Source organism: Embiotoca jacksoni, unplaced genomic scaffold (genome assembly GCF_022577435.1).
Source record: "Embiotoca jacksoni isolate LCO1_2020_lvr unplaced genomic scaffold, fEmbJac1.0.p SCAF_22, whole genome shotgun sequence".
Taxonomy (NCBI): Eukaryota; Metazoa; Chordata; class Actinopteri; family Embiotocidae; genus Embiotoca; species Embiotoca jacksoni.
Genome location: NW_027185363.1, coordinates 6,163,723 through 6,187,978, shown reverse-complemented (window position 1 = coordinate 6,187,978; position 24,256 = coordinate 6,163,723). Strand labels below are relative to the sequence as shown.

Below are 24,256 nucleotides of genomic sequence, written 5' to 3'. Positions count from 1 at the left end.
GAGCTTCACCTTGACAAGCTAAAACATTAAAGCACCACTTACATGTTAATGCATCAGTAATAATGAACCAATAATACACTGTAACACACAGAAAACACTCGGAACAGCGAGTCCTTTTGATGCTTTAAATGCATTTTGCAGATAAGATATCTGCACTTTGTACTTGCAGAACGTTTACTTGTAACCGATCATTTTTACTGCTACCTTTTCCCAAGCATTTGATGTGAACATTTCTTCTGCAACTGTTTGAGCCAGACGCTCATATTCCTGGTGACAAATTAAACTTAATCCCTGGTAGCGCAGAGCAAAGCCTCCACTATGTAAACAACTCTGAACCATTCATACAATCATAGTAAAAAGTGGGTGGTATGAGCAACACGCCCCTCTCTCCTCAAATGGGAAGTTTACTGACACCACGTGACCTCCGTTTGGACTTGAGTGGCTCGTGAGAGGGCGGCATGGGTGACGTCAGCGGGGGTGAACGATACAAAACACTCCGCGAAAGAAGAGCTGCCTCAGAAGTGACAAGAGGTGATTCAGAGTTGTCAGTGACAGGACCCTGACAGTCAACACCCAGGGATAAAAGCCAAAAATAAGATTTTTGAAAAGAGGGAAAAGGGCGCCTGCGCAGTAAAACAAGCCGCTGCAAGGGTTTTTGTACAGAAGTGTCACCTGTGGGTTACTTTACCAGAAGTTCTTTTTTTTTTTTTTCATCCTAAACCACGTGGACAAGTCACCAGGGTTCATGTGCGACATATACAGCCTGGACTCACACTGCGTGTCTCCACAATGCAACATGAGTTGGGCGATGGAGCCTGCAAACTTCTACGAGAGCAACAAGCTGGGGGGCCCGCAGCAGGGGGTCTGCAAGCCGGGCAGTAGGGTCGACGGTGCGGGCGAGGACAGCACCATGGTGGAGCTGAGCAACACTCCCGCCATGTACGACGACGAGAGTGCCATCGACTTCAGCCAGTACATCGAGTCCATGACAGCCGTGCCAAACCTGGAGCTGTGCAACGACGAGCTCTTCCTCGACCTGTTCAACACGGTGAAGCAGGAGAAGGCGGACTTCTACAACATGCAGAGCCCCGCGCTGCCCGGCGGCTTGCAGCAGCTGTCAGCCTTGTACCCAGCAGAGAGGAGAGCGGACAGCGGGCTGGACAAGCGGGCGTTCAGTGCGCCCATCAAGCAGGAGTCCGACTGGAGTGACAGCGACATGTCTTCGTCCCTGCCCTGCCAGATCGAGACCTGCGCCCAGACCTCCGTCAGCCTCCCCACGGGGCAGCCAACTCCCCCGACAACCCCGGAGCCCGTCTCCGCCGTGAGCTCGGCCAAATCCTCCCCGCGGAAGATCGGCAGGGAGAAGGGCAAGAAGTCGGTGGACAGGTTCAGCGTGGAGTACCGACAGAGGCGAGAGAGGAATAACGTTGCAGTGAGGAAAAGTAGGGACAAAGCCAAGAGGCGCAACTTGGATATGCAGCAGAAGATGATTGAACTGGGCTCCGAGAACGACAGGCTTCACAAAACCATCGAGCAGCTAACCCGAGAGCTCTCCGGGCTCAGAGATTTCTTCAAGCAGATACCCAACTCCTCCTTCGCGGGCTCCACGAGTGCAGTGAGCCGGTGACACACTCACTCTCCTATGAACTGAGCTTTAAGGAGACATACCTCAACAGACTTTTTACCATCTGTACCAGATGTATTTTAAGCTTACCATAATGGCACTGGAAAATATATGTCGTTGCTGCCATATTTTTTTGTGGGATTTCCTGTATTAAATTATTTTACCACTGCATTTACATGATGTTATACCTGATATGGTACATGTTTTATAATTCCAAACTTTGTATAAGAGCCAGAGCATGATCTTTTATATAGTTTGTATGAAACCTTGAAAACAATTTTGTTTATGGAATCTATAATAAAATCGCTGAAAAGGTGCAGAAGTGTCTGTGAGTAGTCTTTGCACGTCACATTATGTTGAGGAAGCTGCTTGTCACAAGAGGAAATAGAACGTAAAGTCAGCACAAAAAAAAAAGAAGCTTTTATTGACCAAGTGTCAGTGTTCTCAAAATACAGAGGTAGATCAGTTAGAAAAGAGTGTTTCTATATACAAATGTGTTTCCAGACAGAAGTCTCATCCTAGTTAATGAACTGAACCACGTGGGCTGCTTTGACAGACTGCATGCCACCCTTGGGCTGTCAACTGCTGGTCCGCAGGATCACATATCATTAACACAAACAAGACCTTGTCTTCTAGCAGCCTGCTCTTCTCAGCGCAGCCTCAAGCTGTCGGGGAGGCCTTCAGAGGGGGGGGGGGGGGGGAAGAGAGGAGGATAAACTGGCTCCGACCAAGGCCCTTTAGTGTGCAGATCCTTGGAGCCAGCCGGAGCCTGAGGATTGATATCGTTAGCTACTTGCCCTGACAGCCTCACAGGCCGATTTCTTCCAGGCCTATCCAATGGGCAGGCTTCCTGGTGACGACTCGGACGTAAGCAGCGATAGGGCCCACCTCTTTTCCCAGCACATTCTCCACATCGTAACCTGGGAACTGAAGCAGGCAGCTCATCAAAAGAAACCCTCACACCTGGCACGATTCCACATACACACACCTTCACACTTTATCAACCACTTATTTACACCATTTGGGCTTGTTAGTACATGAAAGAATTCATTCCTCTACCTGTACATGCCTAACGTCTTTACGGTTATTCACTGTGGTGGCGCTGCAAGAAAGCCTTGACCTTTGCCCTCCTCACACCGATCAACAGTAAATCTAACGATTATTCTGCGCTCATGGGGAAAAAAAGCATTAACGCCTGCACTGAAGCTGCAACCCATCTCATCGATTAAGAACAGCCCTTTTACCTGTCGGTCATATAGTAAAGTAATAACATTATCACAGAAAAAGAAGCATGCGCATTTAAAAGGAGGGGGTGGAAAGTTTACGTCAGTATTTTGGCAGCAAATTTCTTCATCTGTATTAATGACCAGACCGATTTTTTTTAATTTTTTTTTGCCAAGAATAGAGGAGAGATCATCACACTGACATGAAGAGAAGGCTGTGCTTTCAGGACACGTGACAGAAGATCAACGCACCACGCAGTGCAGCGCAGAGTTATGCGACAGCCCGATAAGCAGACCTACCTCATTTCCCTTCAGTGCCGTAGCGTTCAGGACGGACATGATCGTCTTTTGCTGCAGCTGTCGGGGAGATTAAGAGATGTAATGTCTTTTTAATTCTCACCTCAGAGTTGTAAATTACAAACAAATGCTGCGCTGCCGTGTTGTGCCGAGTGGTGAGTAACAGCTCGAAAGGGTTAAGATATCGGCTGGACGATAAGAAGGACGCCGATAACTTTATCAGTTTGGCTCACTTCAATTTCTGATTACAAAGTCACACAAGGTCTTCTGGAAGAAAATACATTCATGCAGATGTGCATATAGTATTACGTCAACCTTTTATTGTGCAGAATATACATTTTATCTTCACGAGAGGAGCGCTTAGGAAGAACTCATCGAGAGGACAGGTGTTGCAGGTTTGAGGTCATGGGTCACTGCTGCCCTGCTGCTTTTAGTACCATTATACTTCTAATATAAAGATAACACACATTACAGAGACATTTTTTCTTGCTGACTCTGTTTTTTTTTCTGCTTAAAAAAAAAAAAATAGTTCTGCATTTTAGGAAACCATCTTTATTCACTTTCTTGCTGAGAGTTCGAGGAGATGAACGTCAGCCGCCTCTGTCCAAAGAAACACAAGTTGCAAACGTGTTTGTTTAATCTCTACAAAAACCAAGATGTTAAAATGACAACTTGCTGTTTCACTGGGAGACATGGGTCTGACGTTCTTTCTTGGCTGGAAGAGTTTCTGCAACATTCACTGAATTAAATTCAAGACTTTTAAAGACCTACAAATTAATGCTTTTTTTAATGCTCATACCGATAATTAAAAAAAAAAAAAAAGGCGGAAACCAACAAGATAAGGTCTACACTGACATTTATTTCCCATTTGTGTTTGGCTTTATCTGACAATAGTTCCTAGAAATATAATTAACTAATTTACGTGACTTGGGCACAAATAAGGGGCAGAAAACTGATGGAAGAATTTGCTAATTAAAATGCTTGATGCATGATGAACCGATGCAGGGTGCATACATATTTCTTTGTAAAAGGTGAAATGACACCAGGATTAAATATGCAATGTCATAGTCTGATGGAGCGGGATTATTGCAGTCTTCTTTTAAGAAAAAGAAGAAAAGAATAATTTGATTTTCCAGATGTTACATAAGTGTTTTTACAAAAATGAACACACAAGGTTTTGAGCTCTGCAACCCCCTCTATGAGCAGTGAACACACATGCATGCATACATCAAAGGAAGTGGGCAGCGTCGGCGCTCGGGGAGTAGTTTGGAGGGGGGAGGGGGGGTGTTTAAGCGCCTTGGTCAAGGCATTTCAGCAATTGATGTTTCTCCTTGCCAGTTCAAGGAATCAAACCTGTGACCTTCCAGTCCCAAGCCCTGCTTCTCAACCTTCAGGCTAGCAATACAAATTATATAAAAGAATAAAGTTACTCTCTTAGGGCCAAGCAAGAAGAGATATTCAAGATGTTTGAGACCGTTTTTGTGGTGGAACTGAATTCAGAGCTTTTTAAGACTTTGGCTTCTAACCAGCAAAGACTCCAGGACGTTATCGAGCCCTGCCAAGAAATAGTCCGACACATAACACCACGTAAAAGTGGAGGGGGGAAAAGAACAGCATAGAGATACAGGTTGTCTTTATGCTAAGCTAACTGGCTGCTGGCTTCATATGTTCTGTAGAGACACGAGTGGTATTCATCTTCTCATCTAATTCAGCAAGAAAACATAAACATGTTTCCCAGAATGTTTCCCTTTAGATGCAGTGCAAAACAGCTCGTACCATACGGAGCGCGTAACGGTATTCTCACCTTCACCTTTATGGTGCAGTTACTTAATGAAGAAGAACTGAGGAAGACCTCCAGCTGGATCTTTGTGTCCGGCTTGTCCACCGTTGACTTACAAGAAACACAGTGGAAGTTTAGACTGTGGAAAGAGAACAAAAAAAAATGAAGTTACAAATTTACAGGATGATTAACGTACAGCTATTTTGATAAATCAGGAGAACTCACGGTCTTTCAGTTAACATCTTTAAATTGTCACTTCCACAGAGGCTGCAGGCGGGCCAAGTATACGCTGTGTTTTCATCCACGCCAACTATTACTCCTGCAGACAGAAATAAAACTATTGAAATCAACATTCACTTAGAAAACATTCATGCACGCTGCACTTAGTTTAGTCTCTGATCATTTTCATAATACATTTTATTTACATTGTTTTTGTTATTTTCAACCACCTCGAAAACACTGATAAGTGATCTATATACTGGTTTCAAAGTGTGTTTGTTTGTGACGGTGTAAGAGATAACCACATCCCTTTTAGTTTTATCTGAGATTGCAGTGATAAATGTAGCAGATGCACTCCTTTCCCAAACACCATCTCACTTGACAACCAGATGTTCTACCCAACAAACACAACCATGATACTAAATTTGAAACTGATAATAACTTCTTGTAGATTTAATTTTTGAGCCTTTTTTTTTTTTTTTTTTTTTTTTTCCACTGGTGATCTCCAGAAGGTACGATTGGTGCACGAGCGCAGAAGACATTAAGTTTGTTTTATTTTTATTCGGCCACCTGACCAAACATGTACGGCCAGAGAGGCCAGAACCAAGAGGGTTCACAGTTTGATCTTTGCTCTCAGCTGTGAAGTCAGCAGGTGCAGATTATTATCTGCTCTTTTCTACTCTACATTTAGATAATTGGAATGAATCAAAGAAGGCTTCACAACACGGAATTTTAACTGAAAATTGAGGTGGTTAAAAGCAGCAAATGAGTTGATATATATTTGAATTAAGACTGGAAACGGTAAAGTTTATTCATCTTTGAGCTTTGGCATTTGGTGGAAATCATAGCAAATATTAAAATGCCTTACAATGTCAAGAAACAACACTGCTTGTACGCAAAACATAGTTGTGGGAAATACGATAAATGTCCCTCTAACTGTAACTTATTGTCACTTCTTCCCACTAATAAGAGAACTTTAAAGCCTTCTGGCATTTTTCACATGAATCCAACATTTCATGCATTTATATTTCCTAACAATGACTGTGAATGACAAACAGCAGAGCGTGATGCCTTGAAGCCACATCAAAGCCTCTTGTTGCGCTGTAAACTTGTATAAATAATAAAACAAAGAAGAAGAAGAAAAAAAAGTGGTTTTCTTCCCCCTGAGAAAAGAACACATTGGTCATGTTCTGCAGGAATCGTTTCAGATGAGCCAAGTTACATGGAAAACCTCAGGACTGAGAGAAAGGCAGAGACAGACCTGTGACAGAGCAGAGGGAGTTGGGTGTGGTCTCCAGAATCAGGGGATCCAGTCTCACAGGCTGGGGCAGGGTCTTCGCCTGAGGCTCCGTCAGAGACTCCAACAGGGACTCTGGCTGGGTCATGGATTCGAGACTGTCCTTAGCCTCGACGGAGCAGACCTCCATGACGGACTGCTCCACACAAAGCAGGCCGCCTAGATATGGAAGCGACATCAGAGAAAGAGAATATATGAGTGTTCATTCTTAAACTACAGGTCTTGCTCAAATTCAGTGGAAGAAGTACTGCATTTGCTCCCTCTGAGTCACGAAAAACTTCAGGCTACTTTTTTTTATTTTTTTTTTTTTTTATATAAAAAGCATTTCTTCCCAAAACCTGTTAAAACCCATTGATGTGTGTGAAACTGATAACAACTCAGAGACATCTAAAACGCCTTTTTGAAGAGCGGCACAAAACGAAAAGACTTTAAAAATACTGGAGTTAATATTTGTTTTATAAGCTTGCTGTATGTTTTGAATGCAAGTTTTAAACTACCAAATGCCCAGTGATAGAAGGTAACTATGTAAAAAAATAATAGCCATTTTCATGGCTATTGTGGCTCTATAGTTGAAGCCAACTTTTCACCCACCTCCTCTGCAAAAACATTGTATATTCGGAGACTAGCACGAGCGACCCGCAGAGTTTTACTTGAATCGTGTAGATAGGTGTTTTTTTTTACAAGGCTGATTAAAAAGTATGTACAGAAATAGCTGTTTTGAAATGCCATTTTTTTAAATTCCCTTTGGGATCTCCATCCAGGACAACTCACTGGCATCTTCATCAGCTCGCTGGTTTGTTTAAATATGAGGCTGTGGATAGATTTTCATTTAACGTGTGTTTGTGATGGAGTGACCACTGCGTTTAAGCTCTGGAGTTTCCAGAAATCAGCCTCACACAAAAGTGGGTCAGTTTCAATAACTGTTCAAATTCCAGTGTTCATTAAAAACTATGCAGTATTTTAAACCAAAAAAATGTATGATTAGGGAAAACTTTTACAACCTAAATTAATTCTGCACCCTGTCCATCACTTTAACTCATTTTGATAGCTACGTGTCGGCCCCCAAATCCTTCCTTCATACAAATTAAATGGTTTCGTCTGAGGACCAAAACGTTGTCATATCAAAGTGAGTTCAAGTGATCAACAGTGTGCAAGACCTTTTTTTTTTGTTGTCTTTTTTGAAAAAAGAATCAATATCAATGTGTTTGGTAAAACTATTTCTTCTTTCTTCCTACCACAGTAATTATCTCACGATAATTTACTTTTACCACGGGACCCTTTGGTAGGGCCCAATCCCTTGGTTGGGAACCACTGGACTAAACTACCTTACATTTAATAAAGTACCAACTCCACCTTGACCCACAACAAAGTTGAAATGCTACTAACAGTTCAATGCAGCTGTTAAATATAGTAATATATAATACATTTTACGGAACAGCCACTACAGCTGATGCTTAAAGTGTATAATGCTGATGATACGTCTTTACTTTTACCCAAGGACCATATTAAATCTCAATCACTGTTCCCTATATGATGAAACACTGGGTAATGATTGACTGATCACACTGAAGCTCTACCATTCTCTTTGATGGCGTCTCTGAATGACAGACGACAGACAGAGGGGGAAGTCAGCGCCTCGAGGACGGAGGAAGTGAGCACGCAGGAGGTGTTCACACACAGAGCCGCCGTTCGGCTGCACGGCAAATCGGGCTGATCCTCCTGAAGACTGGGGTCTGTCAGCAACAACCAAACCTCACCCTGGCCTACATCAGTGCTCTAAAGACGAAGACAGGCAGAAGTGAAAATTTCTTGGAAACGGAGTGACCTAGAAAGAGAGCATTTAGAGGAAGCTGTACACGACAAACGTTTACACAGCAGAAATGGCCATCTGTGTCTGAGAATCACCTGAGAGCAGCTCTGACAAAATTATTCATTCAACAAGCTGCACACAACATTAAAAAGTGTTCAGGGATTCAGTGGTGCGAGTGTGTGGCAAAGTCCATCACTTTGATCTGAGCTGCTATCTCGTCTCGGTCAAAGTTTAAAGGTCTCACCAATCAATGGACCTCACACAGATTGTCACACACAGGCCGATATGAGCGCTGCAGTGTACGTCAGAGCGCGGGCTTATCAGTTTGTTAGTTCAAATGATCTCCACAGGATGACTGGGGAGGAGACAGTGCTTACTCTGCACTTTAACTACAGTCAAATGAAATCAGTCTTTACGCGGTGTGAGCATAAAGACAGAAGTACCTGCATTCTCTTGTGCAAAACGGTGGCGACAAAACTGCAGCGACAGGTTTTCGCTTTGTTCTGAAAAAGAAAAAGAAAAAAAAAAAGGGTTCAAAATAGACCCGCTGTTGATACGTTATCTCAAACTGCAGCAAATTCCCGTGTGTGTGTGTGTGTGTGTGTGTGTGTGTGTGTGTGTGTGTGCTGTGAGAAGCTGCTCACCTGCAGTATGTCTCGTAAGGTGTGTTTGGTGGGGTGAAGGTACAGCGGGGATGCAGTTTGACTCTCGGTGGGCTTAACTGAACTCGGCTGACCTGACAGCAGGTAGCAGAAACTCGGAGCTGCACCCGGAGCTCTGCTCTCCTGCAAATACAGGACACGTCCGAGTTCAAGATCATTTACCTCGTGCCTAAATTTACATCAATCTGCTTGGTCACTAGGTTACTTTTCCTCAGATCTTTACAGACTTGTCAATATTTGACCCGAAAGAGCTCCACACGATGCAACCACAGAAAATAAATGAAAATGTTCCTCTTAAATTTATTGCATCCTGCTCAATATACATACAGTATGTAGTGAATTTCTCTTATTTTCTTGTTTCATTTCTCTGCAGTGTTTTTTTTCTCTAAATGCTGCACATTCAACAGATGTTTTCGACATTTACTTCTGTTTTGTTAAGTTGCAATGTGTTGACTTCTGAAGGCCAGCTAACTTTTAAGCCCTTTAAAATAATTTCACAGAGGTACATTTCTACTTCAATGTTAAAAAAAAAAAGAAAAGACAGAAAAAGGGCTGGAAGTTATTGCAACTGCAGCTTGAAACAATGTTCCAGACATCTGAACCACCAACCACACCCCAGATTTGATTATTGATTTAAGGGGGTCTGATGTTTGGCTCATTAATGTCTGTTTCCGCCTGGTGGAGAAATATTAAACTTCACAGGTGGGCTCAAGAACGGGAAATTTATCTTTCACAGAATTTCCTACAAACGCCTACAACCGTGGATGAGATAAACACCGATTAAACAAATTGTTGTTGTTGTTTACAGAAATAAACTACTCTGAAATGCCTTTGATTTCCCTGAAAAACATGAACCTTTCCAAGCAACCATGACCACAGCCCCCATGTTGGCTGGAAATACCGTCAGCAGGATGAACACGTCAGTCGCTGCTGATTGTAAACTAAACATGTAGGAATCGAATGCCATGAGCACAAAGCTGAGTGAAAGAAGTGAAACAAAAAAAGGAAAATCAGTGCGATTATCAGGCAAAAACAACAGTCCCCATTCAAATGAATGGATTTCCGTTCCTGTTGAAAAGATCAGTGGATTGATTAATTAGTCGACAGAAAAATAATCAGCAAGCACGTGTGTAACTTGGTGTTTGAGTATTTGGGTGCAAAAATGACAAACAATCTGTGGTCAGTCACACACACACACACACACACACACACACACACACACACACACACACACACACACACACACACACACACACACACACGCGCCAATAAAATCTGCCTGTCAATATATCGATCCTGGTTTTAGTACTTCTCAGTTGATCAAATGTTCAGATCTTCTGTGTTTTACGGCACGGTAAACTGTATATCTTTGGGTTTCAGCAACCAATTTGTTCCTGGATTTACTTTTGTCTAAAAACAGTCAGAAAATGGTTAAAAAAAAAAAAAAAAAAAAAAAAGCCTGGTCGAACATCCTAAAGCCAAATGTGACTCCTTCAAACTACATGTCTTGTTTAACCAACAGCAGTTTACATCAATATAATAAAACAAAAGGCAGAAAAAAAACCCCCCACAATTAACAACCTGGAACCAATAAATGTTTGGCATTAAAAACAAAGACACACAAATGAACAGATTATTTCATTTCATTGATCTATGAAATATCAAGATTTAGAATGATCACTTTGGGGTTTGGGGAATTCATCTTTCATGAAGACATTTTATACACACACACAATCATCAATAAATCAGTTGCTCATGAAAACAACAGGCAGTTTCAGCTCAAAGTCCTTTTATGAGCCCACAGCTGAGGAAGATGCATTATTTGTACTATAGGAAGAACTTACACTGGGAATACTAAGTGAGTTTCCATGATCTTTGAGAGGCATTGCTGGGGGCCACAGACTGTCTATCAAGCTGAAAAGCCTGGAGCTCCTGAGACACACACAAAAAAAAGAAAGAGTTAGGAGGGGATGGGAGGGGAGAAGGGGGGGGGGGACTGGTGAATAAAGGACTTTAGTGAGGACATTGAGAGTTTTCACAGCCAGTTTCACTTCCAATGAAACATGAATCTGTTAAGACGGAGCTTGTTTTTACGTCAACGAGTTAGCGGAGAGCATGCTTGGGCTGGCAGAGCCGAGACACACAGAAACAGTTTTTACAAGCAGGTTTTCTGAGACTGAAGGGTGGGAAAACGGTTCACACACCTTATGCAAATCACGACAGCATTGTTTTGTAAAAATAACAAGGTTTAGAAAACCAATTAGAAGTGATTTTACATGTCCACAGTTGTAACACTTGATTAGCCTCCTCTCGCTACGCTGTTCATCACAGTGATGACAGACAGGGAAAAGATCACGACTCTATATGCTTTTATGATGTTAAATTGACGTCAAAATGATTCCAGAAGTAAGGATTGAAGAATAAAAGGGGAAAAACTGTGACGTGACACGTCAATCACTCGATTCACTGTCTTTCTTTCGAGAAGCACTTGTTGAGTTTAGGTCGGTGTTTGTTATTCATCCATGTGGGTGCTGCTGTCATATTAGTCAATGGGTAACGACCTGTTAGTCAGCCTCTAATCACAGAGTCTCTTTGTGTGGAACTGGTTCTGCAGCCCAGTCAGGTCCAGTGAGGTCTACGCAAGGATGAGTAATGACAAGTTAACAGGGCTCATTCAACAACACACTAGTCACAATGACTATAAAACTATAGCAAAGAGAGACAGTTAGGGGATCTTAAAACTAAGATAGTAAAAAAAACAAGCCTGGCTCTGTCAAAAGGTCATAAAAATATGGCTAACAGCTCCTCTAAAGCTCATTTATAAGCGGCTTTATCTTGTTTGTTCAATCCATATGAAAAACTGGAGTGTAAAATGAGAGGTTACCGCCGCGCGGGACGGGTGGGTGGGGGGAGTTTACGCCAGGCTATTTCTTGGCAGGGAGAACTGACTTCGTGGAGTCTTGTCGTCAATTTTAGATGTGGCCCACAAGTTTTATGTTAAACTAAGCTAACCAGCCGCTGGCTGTGGCTGGACATTTACCAGACTGATACTTAATGCTCAACAAGAGCAAACATTTCTGTTTATTAAAGGTGTGGATTTCTAGGATGTGCTTCAAAGTTTAGAAGTCACAGTTTCTAGGACAGAAATGAACGCCGGATTTAACTTGACCAAACCCACGTGTTTTTCCACTTGACCTAATAAGACGGGCCAAGTTCAAGCACTGAAGATGGCCCATCCATCACACTCTCAGCAAAGACCACCGCCAGGGAAAATATAAGCTGCGGTGGTGTTGAAAATGCCACGGATGTAAACATACCCCCAGCCGGTCTCTCAATGTTCCCACGTCAGTTCTTCTAACTGCTTCTAATCTGGGATCTCAACTATGGAAACTCACAAGGGACATCGAGCATGCCCCTCCATATCACTTTACATGTAAACACAGTCGCGTTGCTTGCAGGACAGAATCATTATTTTCATAGCAACTGCAAACATAAAGTTCTCGATGTATTGTAAATTCAGGCGTTCATATTTGAAAAGGCAATTCAAGGATATGTGCTGCCGGGAAATATTAGAGATCCCTGCACGAGGCAATGAAGCCTAATTTGTGTGTGTGTGTGTGTGTGTGTGTGTGTGTGTGTGTGTGTGTGTGTGTGTGTGCGCGTGTGTGCGTGTGTCTGCTTCACAGGCACGTCATATCAGGCTCTGTACGTCGCAGGCATTTACCCAGGGCCGTTGTCCCACAGGGCAAATGGGCGAGAGAACACGAGCGCTTATGTAGCAGAAATCCACATCACAAAGGGGTATTGGTCACATTGAACTGTGCTCTGTGGCTATGTGCCAATAGTCAGGTGAAAAGTGACCTCATCTGGGAGAGATGGGTAGACAGGAGACGGCGTGTCTCACCTTTCTCGTGTGACCCGTTGCACCACTTTAATGCCCCTCAGCACACAGGTCTTCCCCTCCCACATCCGGCAGTACTGGCGGAGGTCGTCGTTGCAGGGCAGTGGGTGGAACTGGACCACGCTGAACATGCCGTAGCCATCCTGCACAAGCACACACAACCTGGAACAGCAAACAAAATACCAAAGAGACAACATTTTAATAATATTCATTAATCTTGTTAAAAGTGGTTTCTGTTTATGTGCAATGCTTTTAATTGTTTTTAATGTTAAACACTGCTCATGTATTGCGTCAAGTTGTTTTGGCCGAATATCTTGCACTTAACTTATGTGCTAGACAAATAAACTAACTTGACTTTTCACCATAGCACACTGCAAGTATCCTTCAGGCCATGAACTCAAACACACATGGGAAAGCATTTCCTTCCTTCTTTAGTAAAATGGTTTTGACTATATTGAATTGTGCATTGTTTACATCCATGTTTACTAGCTTTAACAAAAACAATAGTTTTGTTGATGAGAATAAGCTCATCGACACACTAACAACACACATTGAAGGCTCAGACCTGACATTTGTAAGTGTTAAAGCCAGTGGCTAGTTTGACAGGCTCCCGCTGACAGATAAGACCTTTGGCCTACAAAGTTGTGAGGCAGTAAACTGCTGTGTATTCCTGCACTCTGCTGCTCCCAGCAAGCGAGGAGCCTGAACCGCTACAGGCTCCAGTATCTCAGTCAGTCAAGCCCAGACACAGCCCTGTACCAGCCCTGAGAGTAAACAGTGGAGTTCATTTCCCCTGGTTAGACAAGCAGTGACCAGGGAAGAAGAAGAAGAGAAGGAGGAGGAGGAGGAGGAAACAGAAACAAATAGGGGAAGAGGGAGGAGGACTGTCCATCATGCATGTGCATGCAAGCGCACATCCCTGACATTGTGAAAGTTTTGAGACTGTTTTCAACCACCTGATTGTTTAATGTTTTCTGTTGCTAAACGTGGGGTCTGTCTTGTTTGTTTTGAGAGACCTGGAAATAGATATCTAAATAACATTCCTAACATGGTTTTTGGCAGCGAAAGCAAATGTTTTAACCAAGATTATTCTCAGCTGTTTGTTCTATATGTATGATTTGTGGTCATGACTTAAGAAACAAGTTGTGCTTGACATTCAAAATTGAGACTAATAATCCTGGGTAGGTTTCAAGCGTTATGAAGCTGCAAACACGAGTGGAGAAGTTCAAAATGCAATGCAAAGTCAACGGACCCCCCGTCCCTCCTGTCCCTTTTACATAGTTGATACTTATCACTGGAAGGACCAGTCACATAGCAACACGTTGTACACTTTGTCAAGTTAAACAAGAAAATGCAGCAGGAAAACTGTAATTCCTGGAAGACAAACGGTTTCACATTCTTTCAAAACACAGAAACCATACGTGCTACAGCTGGAGTATTAAGCTACTGCCCCATAATGAACGTCATAAACACCTGCAACCATATCATATTGGATCAATATGTAACTATGGTTTCAAGTTTATTATTTAGTCTGTAGATGCTTTGCATATTGTTTGTGTTAATAAACCAACAGTCCAAACGCAACTAAATTTTGTGCCACAATCTAGAGTGATATAAAGCAGAGAAAGTCAGGAAATGTTCAGTGTTCTAGCTTGATAAACGCCCTGATGAGAATATGATAATATGTGACATTTTGCACGTGATCCTCAAAGACTTGGTGATCTAAAAGAAACCAGGAGTTCACAACAACAAAAAGATAACAGACTTTATCAGTAAATCAATATCCAAACCTTTCGTTAAATATGAATCTAGCTGTTGGGAGTCATATTTGGTGTGGATATATATACACTTTCACTTTGAGTGGCGCATGTTTGAACTAGAAAAAAAACAGCAGCGTGAAATCTGATAGAGCGCCTGACAGACAGAAAAGAAAAGCGTGATGAGACTGGTCATGGTACCAGTTTGACATAAACAACCGCCTCCCCCTACAGTCCCTCCTTTTAGCCATTTCACAGCCCCACTTCCTCAAACAGTGACCCCCCTCGCGCCAAAAAAAGAAAAGAAAAAAAAAAATCCTCTGCCATTGGCCAGTTTCAGGAATTTGTTATTGTGAGCGATCACAGAATTCTCAGCAACTCAGGTTTTCTTCCAGGAAGTACGATCCACTGAGCCTGTGCAAAAACACACACAGACACAGGCGCGATCACACTGAGTGTGCATGCAGGCAGCGCATGCACATTACTTGGCAACACACCGAGTAAGCGACTCACACATTAAGAGTACAGCAGGGAGGCCTCATTGGTGGGGGGCGTACAGGCGGGATTCCTTCCTATGTGTTGTCCACCAATCAGTGCAGGCAGAGTGGTAAACACGGTTGTAACAGGACCCCTACAGCACATTGTGTTCCTTCTCCACCAGAAAAAAAAAAAAAAAAAAAAAAAAAAAAAAAACTCAAAACAGCTAGCCTCTCCTCACTTCCTGCAAACAGTTAATCTTCTTGTTTATTCTATTTCAAATTTACGGGAACTTAACATCATCTTCAGGCATAAATATCATACTGGCCTGTCTCCCTTCTGTGTTAACTCAGCAGCTGAACAACAAAAGGATCAAATAAGCACACTGACCAGGGGAGTGAGTCATGGAGGCTGGGGACACAACATGAGACGTACAAACTGTCCTTGTCTTTATACAGAATGAGGCCAGTGGGCTGCGAAGTAAACTCCCCTGCTGTCCGCAGAGCAAGCATGCATCCTGGAAAAGTACTACAACAACACAATGCACCAAAATGATGTTATTTCTGTGCAGCAATTCAAACCAAAACCTCAAACAAGAAGACATTAAAGGGATTGAGACATTATCCACTTAGTTTTAGATTCTTATTATAGTTTAGAAAAACAAAGTTAAAGGATGAAAATAAAATGTATGATGAATATGAAAAAAAAAAAAAAAAAAAGAGTTAAGCTTTTTAGACAATCCTCCAATTGCTCACAATGAGCAGGCAGGGTCATCCAGATATTCTGAACTCGTGATCACCTCCTAACCTCTGACCCACCTCCATCCTTTCACTTCACTACCAACAGAGCCTGTTGAAACTGGTTGAGTTAAACAGAAACTGAGGGAAGGGGCAGGAGTGTTTCCGGTCAGAGGGCGGCGTTTGTTTACCAATCGCAGAAGCAGCATGGCAGTGTTGTAATAGTGTCCTATTACAACCGCTGCTCATTTAGTTAGTCAGATAGTCAGCTGACCAGGGCTCTGCCCCTCCCCTGACCACAGAGTCCCCCCCCCCTCCACTTAGAGAAAGCAATACTTTTATTGCTCAGCAAAGGACAAAAACAACAAGACTAGGGAGGGCCAGGCAACTAAAGGTCATACTCCCTGGATTTGCTTCAAATGACACGTTTACCGAATCATTAACTACAATACGACCACTCAAATAAACCTAAAATCCTTTCTGTAATGCAGCAAGCTCCGTTTTATACTTGTCGTAATGGCTGCAATGATCAATATTAGTTTGATCACGTCTCTGTGTCTATGGATAATTCTAACTTCTTTCAGCTCGTTGTTTTGTTATTAAAGCCCATAACTTTACTATTTTGGTTCGGTTTCCCTGCTCTCATTGGTATAGTTTGAAGCAGTACACTGCTGAACAAAGCAGAGCATTTAACAGCTAAAAAGATACGTGTTTATCGTAGATATTTTAAAAGTAAAAAATAATTTTCATTTCTCACTTGGCTACAAACATGACTGCAAATAAATGCTAGCAGGCAATAGTGTATGGTCTTTAGTATTGTCAAAACATTTGTTATTTTTTTGTGTCTGACACTATTAACATCATGTATTGTAGTGTACAACTTGTGTCACCGAAGGTCAGCCATCATGGTCAAATGGCGAGCAAACTAAGATGGCGGCCACCAGAGGTGCATTCATAGTTTTCTAAGAATCGGGAATGGAAAAGTGGAATTGTCTTGTATTGCCAATTATGTGTTTATGACATCAAATATTGTTTTTGAATGGAGAGTTGTCAGAAATTTGTTAGCCAAGTTGGACCTGTAGGAGGATAACATCTTTACTCCAGAAATAAAACGGAAGAGAATTAGCCAGTAATTACGACCCTCACGGATGATTTGCTGTCAATGAAACTGCTGACTGTCAGAGAGAGTTACTCAAGTTAGTCCGAGTGCTTCAAGAGCCTGACAGCACAGAGTGGGACTGTGTGACCCAGACACAAATATACGGTTTATGTGCAAAAAACCCAAAAAAAAAGTCATTCTTGACTTTTTAGTGTTTGGTCATAATGTCTGAATGGAAGGTGTAACATGAGCAGCACATCAGTGGCTCTGATACTCCATATGTGTCTACAAAGGATGTGTTCAGGAACAGTACTGAATTGTAGGTCACCTGCCTTGATGGGAGTGCTCACAGCCCAAAAACACAGTCGCTGTAGCTGCATCAATAAAACGCTTTGAAGCATATAAATATCTTACATGCATACAGTGTAAAATTCATTTAAATAACTCACTTTTTAAAAAAAATTTGTTTGGACTAAAAAGGAGCCAGTCGAGGTGCTTTGGGCATCGAATCACGATGTGACTTGGACACTGGGTGGACACCACAGGGATTATATAGAGATTACAGTATACATCCCTACTGGCCTGGGAACGCCTTGCGACACCCCCGGAAGAGGACGCGAGTAAGGATGGGAAACTATTTTGCTCAGACCCCTGACTCAGCAACCCAATTCCAGATAAATGCTGTGGATTATGACACTGACATTATCAGTTAATTGTTTAAATGACAAAATTTCAGAACAGTTGTCAGAAACATCTGCTATAGTTTACACTCCAAAACCTAAAGACATTCAGTCTACAATCCTTGTATAACAAACAAAAGCCTCAAATTCTCACATCTCAGAAGGTGGAAGCAGCTACTGTTTGGGAATTTTTTTGAAAACTGCCTATAATAATAATTATTAAAATAGTTGTCGATTAAATCAGATCTTAAACAAACCTGACCAATTTCACACCGTTGTACATTTTTGGTGAAACAAAGAGGATTGACACTTTTACATCCCAATAAAATATACTTGTGGTCATCTTTAGAGCATCAAGCTACAAACCTGTTCCACCCAACGGAGCATGAGTGGGCACCAGTTCAACTCTGGCTTGCTGGAGCGCGAGATTCTGAACATCATGCTGTCTTTTCTGAGAATTGGCCAGAATCGCTCACAGAGGGGCTGGATTCAATTAGAAATGTTTGTGTCCTTTGTCAAGCAATGCCATATGGCTGGAGACAGTGTGAGCACTTTGTGGGGCCTGCTGCGCTGTGAACAATAGCTCGACCACTGGGACACATTGTGCCACCAAGGAGAAGCATGCAAGTCCGCAGACCCAAAGAAACCAGCATGCAATGTGGACAAAAGGAATCATTTATGTTGCAGCGGAGCATACACAGCAGATAAAACACTATTTATCCCCCCCCTCCCGTGTCTTTTGGCATCAAGTGACAAACCAGAGGCCTCACTGGCCAACAGTACCTGGTTTTGCCTTTCTCTGCAGGAGCAGGAGGAGGAGCTGTGGAGGGCCCGAGGGGGACTCTTGGTTTGAGGATGGATACAGGAGAGCGGTCAGCCATGGTGATGGAGTAAACTCTCTGGACAACCACCTCCACATCCTGCTCCACGGAACCAGCCTGGCCAAGTCCTTCGATAGCTTCAAGGAGAGAGACGCAGTCACGGTTCAAAACTCCTGAACCCTCAAAACTGCACAAAGCAGCGACCTGTGAGAGGGAAACAGCAGAACAGGACATAGTACTCATGAACATGATGTTAAGATGAAAAGATGAGTGAATGAATCAGTCAGTTGATGAGTTGGAAGATTAAATTGCAAGTATCTTTATCGGCAATTCATCAAGTTTCTTTTAAGCACAATTGCTCAACTTTCACTGGTTTTATCATCTCAGATAGGAATCACTGCTGGATTTCTTTGGGTTTGTAAATTCGTAACGGGTTTGTTTTCTTCTTTTTATAATAGTCTGTCTTTTCTTACACCAAACAATCTAATACTTGATAAAATAATCAACAGATTAATCAACAATGAAGATAATAGTTGCAGCTCCATACTCCACTGAAACCACAGACATACAATAAGTTCTATTAAACTGTATGTATGATGTATGGGCTGTGTCTAACATTTAAAGTTACCGTACTGATACATTTTCTTCACTAAATGATTTACTAATCTATAAATTGGCAAAAAAAAATAGGTGCCATAATAGTTGTCAGATCAATTGTCCAAAACACAAAAGAGATAGAAACAACAAAAGAGAAGCATAACACTTTTTCACAAGTGAGACACTGGGACTAAAATGTTTGGCATTTATTGACAAGATTAAGATCATCAAAATACTTTATTTTCCATTTTCTTTTGAAGAACTAATTGATTAAACTACTAACACTGTTAACACTGTCCAGCTCTACACCATAATGTAAACTCATACTGACAACAAAATTATTATTTATAATTTAAACCATGACATTGTGATAAGCATCTATGTAACAAAACAAACAAACAAAAAAAATCACTGCGGTGAGCTACATTTCCCGTGAGGGCAGTTTTCTTTAGCCTGTATTAGATATCTGCTTTAAAATAGGAAGGTGTGACTGACTGCCATGTTTTTTGAGAATTCTTTTCAACAGCTGGCAGAATCATTTGGTCATTTATTTATATTTGCTCAGATATTTAGGGAATCAAACATACGTGCAAATCTATCTTCTATCATATAGTTAAAGCAGAAATGTTATGAATGTTAGAGATGTATGTGGATGCTCCACTGAAGCTATTTATTTTAGGCGTTACCATAAAAAAAGCAAAACCTGTCAAACACTGCGGCAAAAAACACTGTCTGCAAAGTTGCACCTGCGATTTGATAAATATGAAACCATAAACAATATTGATACAAGCCTTGTAATGTTTTGCTTTTAGGAGACTAAACCTGAGCTGAACCTTGTGGCCAGTAGCCAAACTTCTGTGCACACAACATACCGGTGCTGTCATTACGTGCTTCTCTGCTGATTTCCCCGCACTGATGAGATTTTTCTAACAGTAACCAAAAGTGAGTTAAAAAGGCAAAGTGAAGTTTGTTATAGGCCTTATAATTTACAGCACCAGAAACATTATAGTATGAATTGGGAATTAAATGCGAGGCATTTTATTCTATTGACACTGAAGCATACACACCTGCTTGGGATTGTTCCCGCCTGTGGTGCTGCATAAGTCCAGCAGTCCGAATATTTTACCCAAATAATAAGGCATGCGCCTGTCTGCAGAGAGCTGGCCTCTGGTAAAGGACATGTCGGCTGGTTTGGAAGCAGAGCAGACTTTCTGGCTGAAGTGTGTGTTCAGGATAATAGGACAGCTGAAGCCCTCTACAGAAAGACTTTGCCTGCAAAGAGATGAAGTTCATTAGTTTGACATTCAATACTTGTTCTAATATAGCAGCTGTTTGAGGGCCATTTTGGACTCAGCCCATTCTTATTGCAGAGTATGAAAGCTTTGGGTTTGGGAAATGAATTCAACCTGAAATTAAACATCTATCAGGTGTTGGGTAACGATAAACAGCTTCAGCTGTGATTGCGCTGATAACAGATGCAAAAAGACCTCATATTTTAAATTAAATGGAATAGGCTGTTGCATAAATGTAGGGGGGCTGACAGCTCGAGACTGTTTGAATGTCAAACTCAGATAAGGCACCAGCCACCTCCACAGGTCTGTTCAGTGTGTACCACCCCGCACAAAGTACAAGTTCAAATACGTGAACCTCCTCCAAGGCAAGTGAAAAACACAGCAGATGCATGAGAACGATACATTTTCCGTGTAATCGAGGCTCTTAAAAGGCTGCAGCTCTGCAAAGCTCGATCGAAACACTTTCCAAATGTGATGTCATCTGTGGAAAAGTACTTCAACACAACTCGTCACAATCAAACAGGCTGCGAAGTTTGCAGAGGAAAAACACCAAATCAAAAACAAAAAGTGTGTACGTGTGACCCTCAAATGCTTTTACTTCCATTTTACCATTATCACTTTGGAGTTCAGTCTTCCGTGTGTGCCAAGTTGGAGATGCTGAACTTCTCCTTAAAAATTTGAGAATAACATTTCTGGTCAAGTATTTGCTTATCTAGATAAATAACACACCTGAGTGGCACCGAGCCTGAGAATGAAAGAAGCTGACTAACAGCCAGGTAATTATACAGCGTGCTGTTTGTGGTAAGTGTGAATTACGACTTAATTTCTTCCACATGTAACAAGTATAATAGAGTGATGATGGATTATTGCTGACTCGGAGCCAAGAGCACTCTGTGACTGGAATGGCTGTACGTGCCACAGCTCGTCTCAGACCTGTGGTGATAGTTCAAACAAACAGATAAGCGGGGAGAAAATACAATGTGTTTGGACATACAATAAAAACAGGCTGGGAAAATATGTAGAAACCAAATTATTAGATACCTACACAGGTGTCTGTTTAGCTGCAGCTAGCGGTAATGAAATGCGGTCTGATGTGAGTTTCTAATATTTAGTCCACCCTGAGGGGGAGTAAATACTGTGTCCTTATAACAAATCCAACAGTCCATCTAATAATAATTAGTTAGCATAAAATTATTTTAGAATTACAATGAACAGATATTTTACAAAGAAGACCGAGGGCTAACAAACGTCTGCACAAACTACACCTTCGAAAAAACCTTTTTGTCGCCATCTCGAGAGACGTTCTTAATGAGACTTCAAACAGGTGTTATTTACTGCTGCGTTATTGTCCTGGATTGCATTGAACAGTTCCTGACACCGTTACTGTACTGAATGTACTCCAGCAAGACTCATACCAACAATATTATGCGTTTGCCACATCCGGTACAAACTGTCAGACACTTTAATGACTCATCATTGGTCATTCATCTGAACATTAATCCCCTGTTATGATGACAGTTGTCTATCAAGTGCATACAGTATACTGTATTGTATTTGCCAGCTGTACTTTGAAAAGCTTCTTTCTGTCATATTATAAATGAATGGTTGTAGGATTAAGCGTACACATTTTTATATTATTATTTAATTTAAAATGGCTTGCTCTTATTTACTTGTAAATAAAAAAAAGTTAATAAACAATCAAATGATCATTATTTGTAGTGCTAGTAGTTATTTATAAACCACTCCAGAGAAAACTCGAAAATTGACAGTGGGAAGTAAAATTATTTTAGTACATTTAATAATTAAGTTACCTGACAGGAATTAAAATCATTATAATGCGCTCCACTTTAACCAGCTATATAACATGAAAGTACTGCTTACACATTAAAGAATGAATGCTCAGTTAATAATAGAATTATCCACTAATATGATCTTCAACTATGTAGTTTTACTCACTATTTGATGCGACTAAGTCCTTCAGTAAATTTTTACCAAACCGAACACTGACTTCTCTCACCAATCACAAAACCCCAAAGCGAGCACACGTGCTATGATGAAGCGTTATATCGACGTTTATCAGACCACCATCTTTACAGGGATCATTAATCAGTAGAGGCCATACTCGAATCTTGGCGGAGCAGAACGTACTGTTCATCTGAACGAATGCAACACTCATACCAAGCAATGTGGCCCCATTGTGAACCGGTGAGTGGGCAGCTGTCATCATCACACAGGTAACTGGGTTAAGGAGTGGCCGAGTCTGCTAACGTCACAGTGTGCAAGTGAATAATCCCTGCAGGTATTTCCGCTCAGTCCAAAGGCCCACTCACAAGGCGTGGGAGGTGGGAGGAGTCAACCTACTCGCCGCAGGAATTATGGGGGAGGTTAATCCTTCGAGTGTCACACAGGAAACTGATAAGAGGAATTTTACAAGCCGTGCTAAAGCCTCTAAATTCTTAAAAAAAAAAATTTTTTTTTACACTTTGGCCTGTCCTATAAGTCGGATGAATAAATACCTCTTCAGAGAACATTAAGCCTGTCATCAGCTTTTCATGGTTATGGCTGTTTTTGTTATGAGTAAGGGACTTTTTATTGAGGCAGAATATTGATTGATTTTAAATAAAAACCAAATGCCCCGCAAACTTTTCAAAGTAACGGACAAAAACAAAGATTTTAGGACACATGCTGACACGAGGAATAATTCTTTGAAAGAATGAATGGGTGTGTTTGGTGGGCTCTATTGTATCCTGTGATTTCAGGAATAGGATATAACAGGGAAGGAGAGGTGCTAAAGCCAGAGATACTCTCAAAACCACCATGTGTTTTCAATCTCGGCCCTCTGGCTCCCTCCACTCTCTACTCCCAAATGCTCCAGAAAATAATCCCACTGTGTTTTTTCCCCGGCTTGCTGGAAATGACCTAACTACTGCCAGGAAGAGGAATGCGAAACATTCCCTGGAGCTGTTCGTGACGTCAGAGCGCTGAGGAGGCCCCTGCGCTTCCGCCAGCCTGGATATTCCAGAGCACACTCAAATCAAACTCCCAACAGCTGGAGTCAACTGCTGCCTCGCTCCGACTCCAAAACAATCCCTAAAAACACCCCCTCCCACCACCCCACCGTGTGAGGGACTGTTCTTCACATCTGGGGCCTCAGTGCGTACAATTGTGAGCTGAGAACAGCACGTTTTTTCACTTTAAAACAGTGTAACGTACATATCCATGTGCAGTATTCCGTCTTCCCGAATGCCTCCTCAGCATTATTTTGAGAGCTCTCGTTACCCTTTGTCCTGCGTGTATTGTGTCAGGCTTGTATTGTGTGACTGCCTGTAAAACTGTGTAGTTTTTGATCAACGGCCAAGAGGTGATTTGGAAAGAACTATCAAAAACAAGGAAATCTAAGAAACGGTTTCACTGACCAATATGAGTCATAAGACCAGTGCTATTTCAGATACATACAGATAACATGTTCTGACTCTAAATTTAGCTATTCCTATTATGGCTGAAACAATTAAAGCATTAGTCAATTAACACAAAATTAATCAGTCAAGTTTGGTGATTTTTTTTTTTGGTCGCTGTTTTTCAAATGTGATGAGTTTTTATTCATCTGGGTTTTCTATCATTGTAAACAGAATATCTTTGGGCTTCATACTGTTAGTTTGGACAAAAACATGTATTTGAGGATGCCATTTTGGGCTTTGGGAAAATTAGGAGCAGATAAGTAAATAATGAAAATAACACAAGTTGGAGATCTAATTGCCACAATAGTTTGCAGCTTTCTTGAACTGCAACATATTTCTCCAATATTCAATGTATGTTACCTCCCAAAGTTGGTGTTCACTGGTTCACTATTTCAGAGCCTTGTAATTACAATACGGCACCAAATACCCAAACCCAACTGCTTGTGCATCCACACACCAGAAGCTAAATATGATTTTGATTTAAAGATCCCCTCAAGACACACAAAAATAATAATCTCAATGATT

The 24,256-nt window shown here is 41.6% G+C and overlaps 2 protein-coding genes across 2 annotated transcripts in view; one reads left to right on the top strand and one right to left on the bottom strand.

Moving 5' to 3' along the window:
- The first annotated feature begins 523 nt into the window (after window positions 1-523).
- Window positions 524-1,940, top strand: cebpd (CCAAT enhancer binding protein delta). Its single transcript, XM_069157522.1, has one exon. It carries the CDS (start codon window positions 746-748, stop codon window positions 1,625-1,627), a length of 882 nt encoding a protein of 293 aa, XP_069013623.1. The 5' UTR covers window positions 524-745; the 3' UTR covers window positions 1,628-1,940.
- Window positions 1,941-2,021: 81 nt separating this feature from the next.
- spidr (scaffold protein involved in DNA repair) overlaps window positions 2,022-24,256 on the bottom strand; it is a 29,996-nt gene continuing 7,761 nt past the window's right edge. Inside the window, exons 9-20 of the mRNA XM_069157521.1 lie at window positions 20,049-20,253; window positions 18,347-18,588; window positions 12,817-12,975; window positions 10,757-10,844; window positions 8,895-9,035; window positions 8,694-8,753; window positions 8,018-8,216; window positions 6,405-6,599; window positions 5,150-5,243; window positions 4,949-5,063; window positions 3,148-3,204; window positions 2,022-2,551 (exon numbers count right to left, since the gene is read on the bottom strand). Coding sequence (XP_069013622.1) covers window positions 2,432-2,551; window positions 3,148-3,204; window positions 4,949-5,063; window positions 5,150-5,243; window positions 6,405-6,599; window positions 8,018-8,216; window positions 8,694-8,753; window positions 8,895-9,035; window positions 10,757-10,844; window positions 12,817-12,975; window positions 18,347-18,588; window positions 20,049-20,253 — 1,675 coding nt within the window. The 3' untranslated portion in view covers window positions 2,022-2,431. The remainder of the gene's footprint in view (window positions 2,552-3,147; window positions 3,205-4,948; window positions 5,064-5,149; window positions 5,244-6,404; window positions 6,600-8,017; window positions 8,217-8,693; window positions 8,754-8,894; window positions 9,036-10,756; window positions 10,845-12,816; window positions 12,976-18,346; window positions 18,589-20,048; window positions 20,254-24,256) is intronic.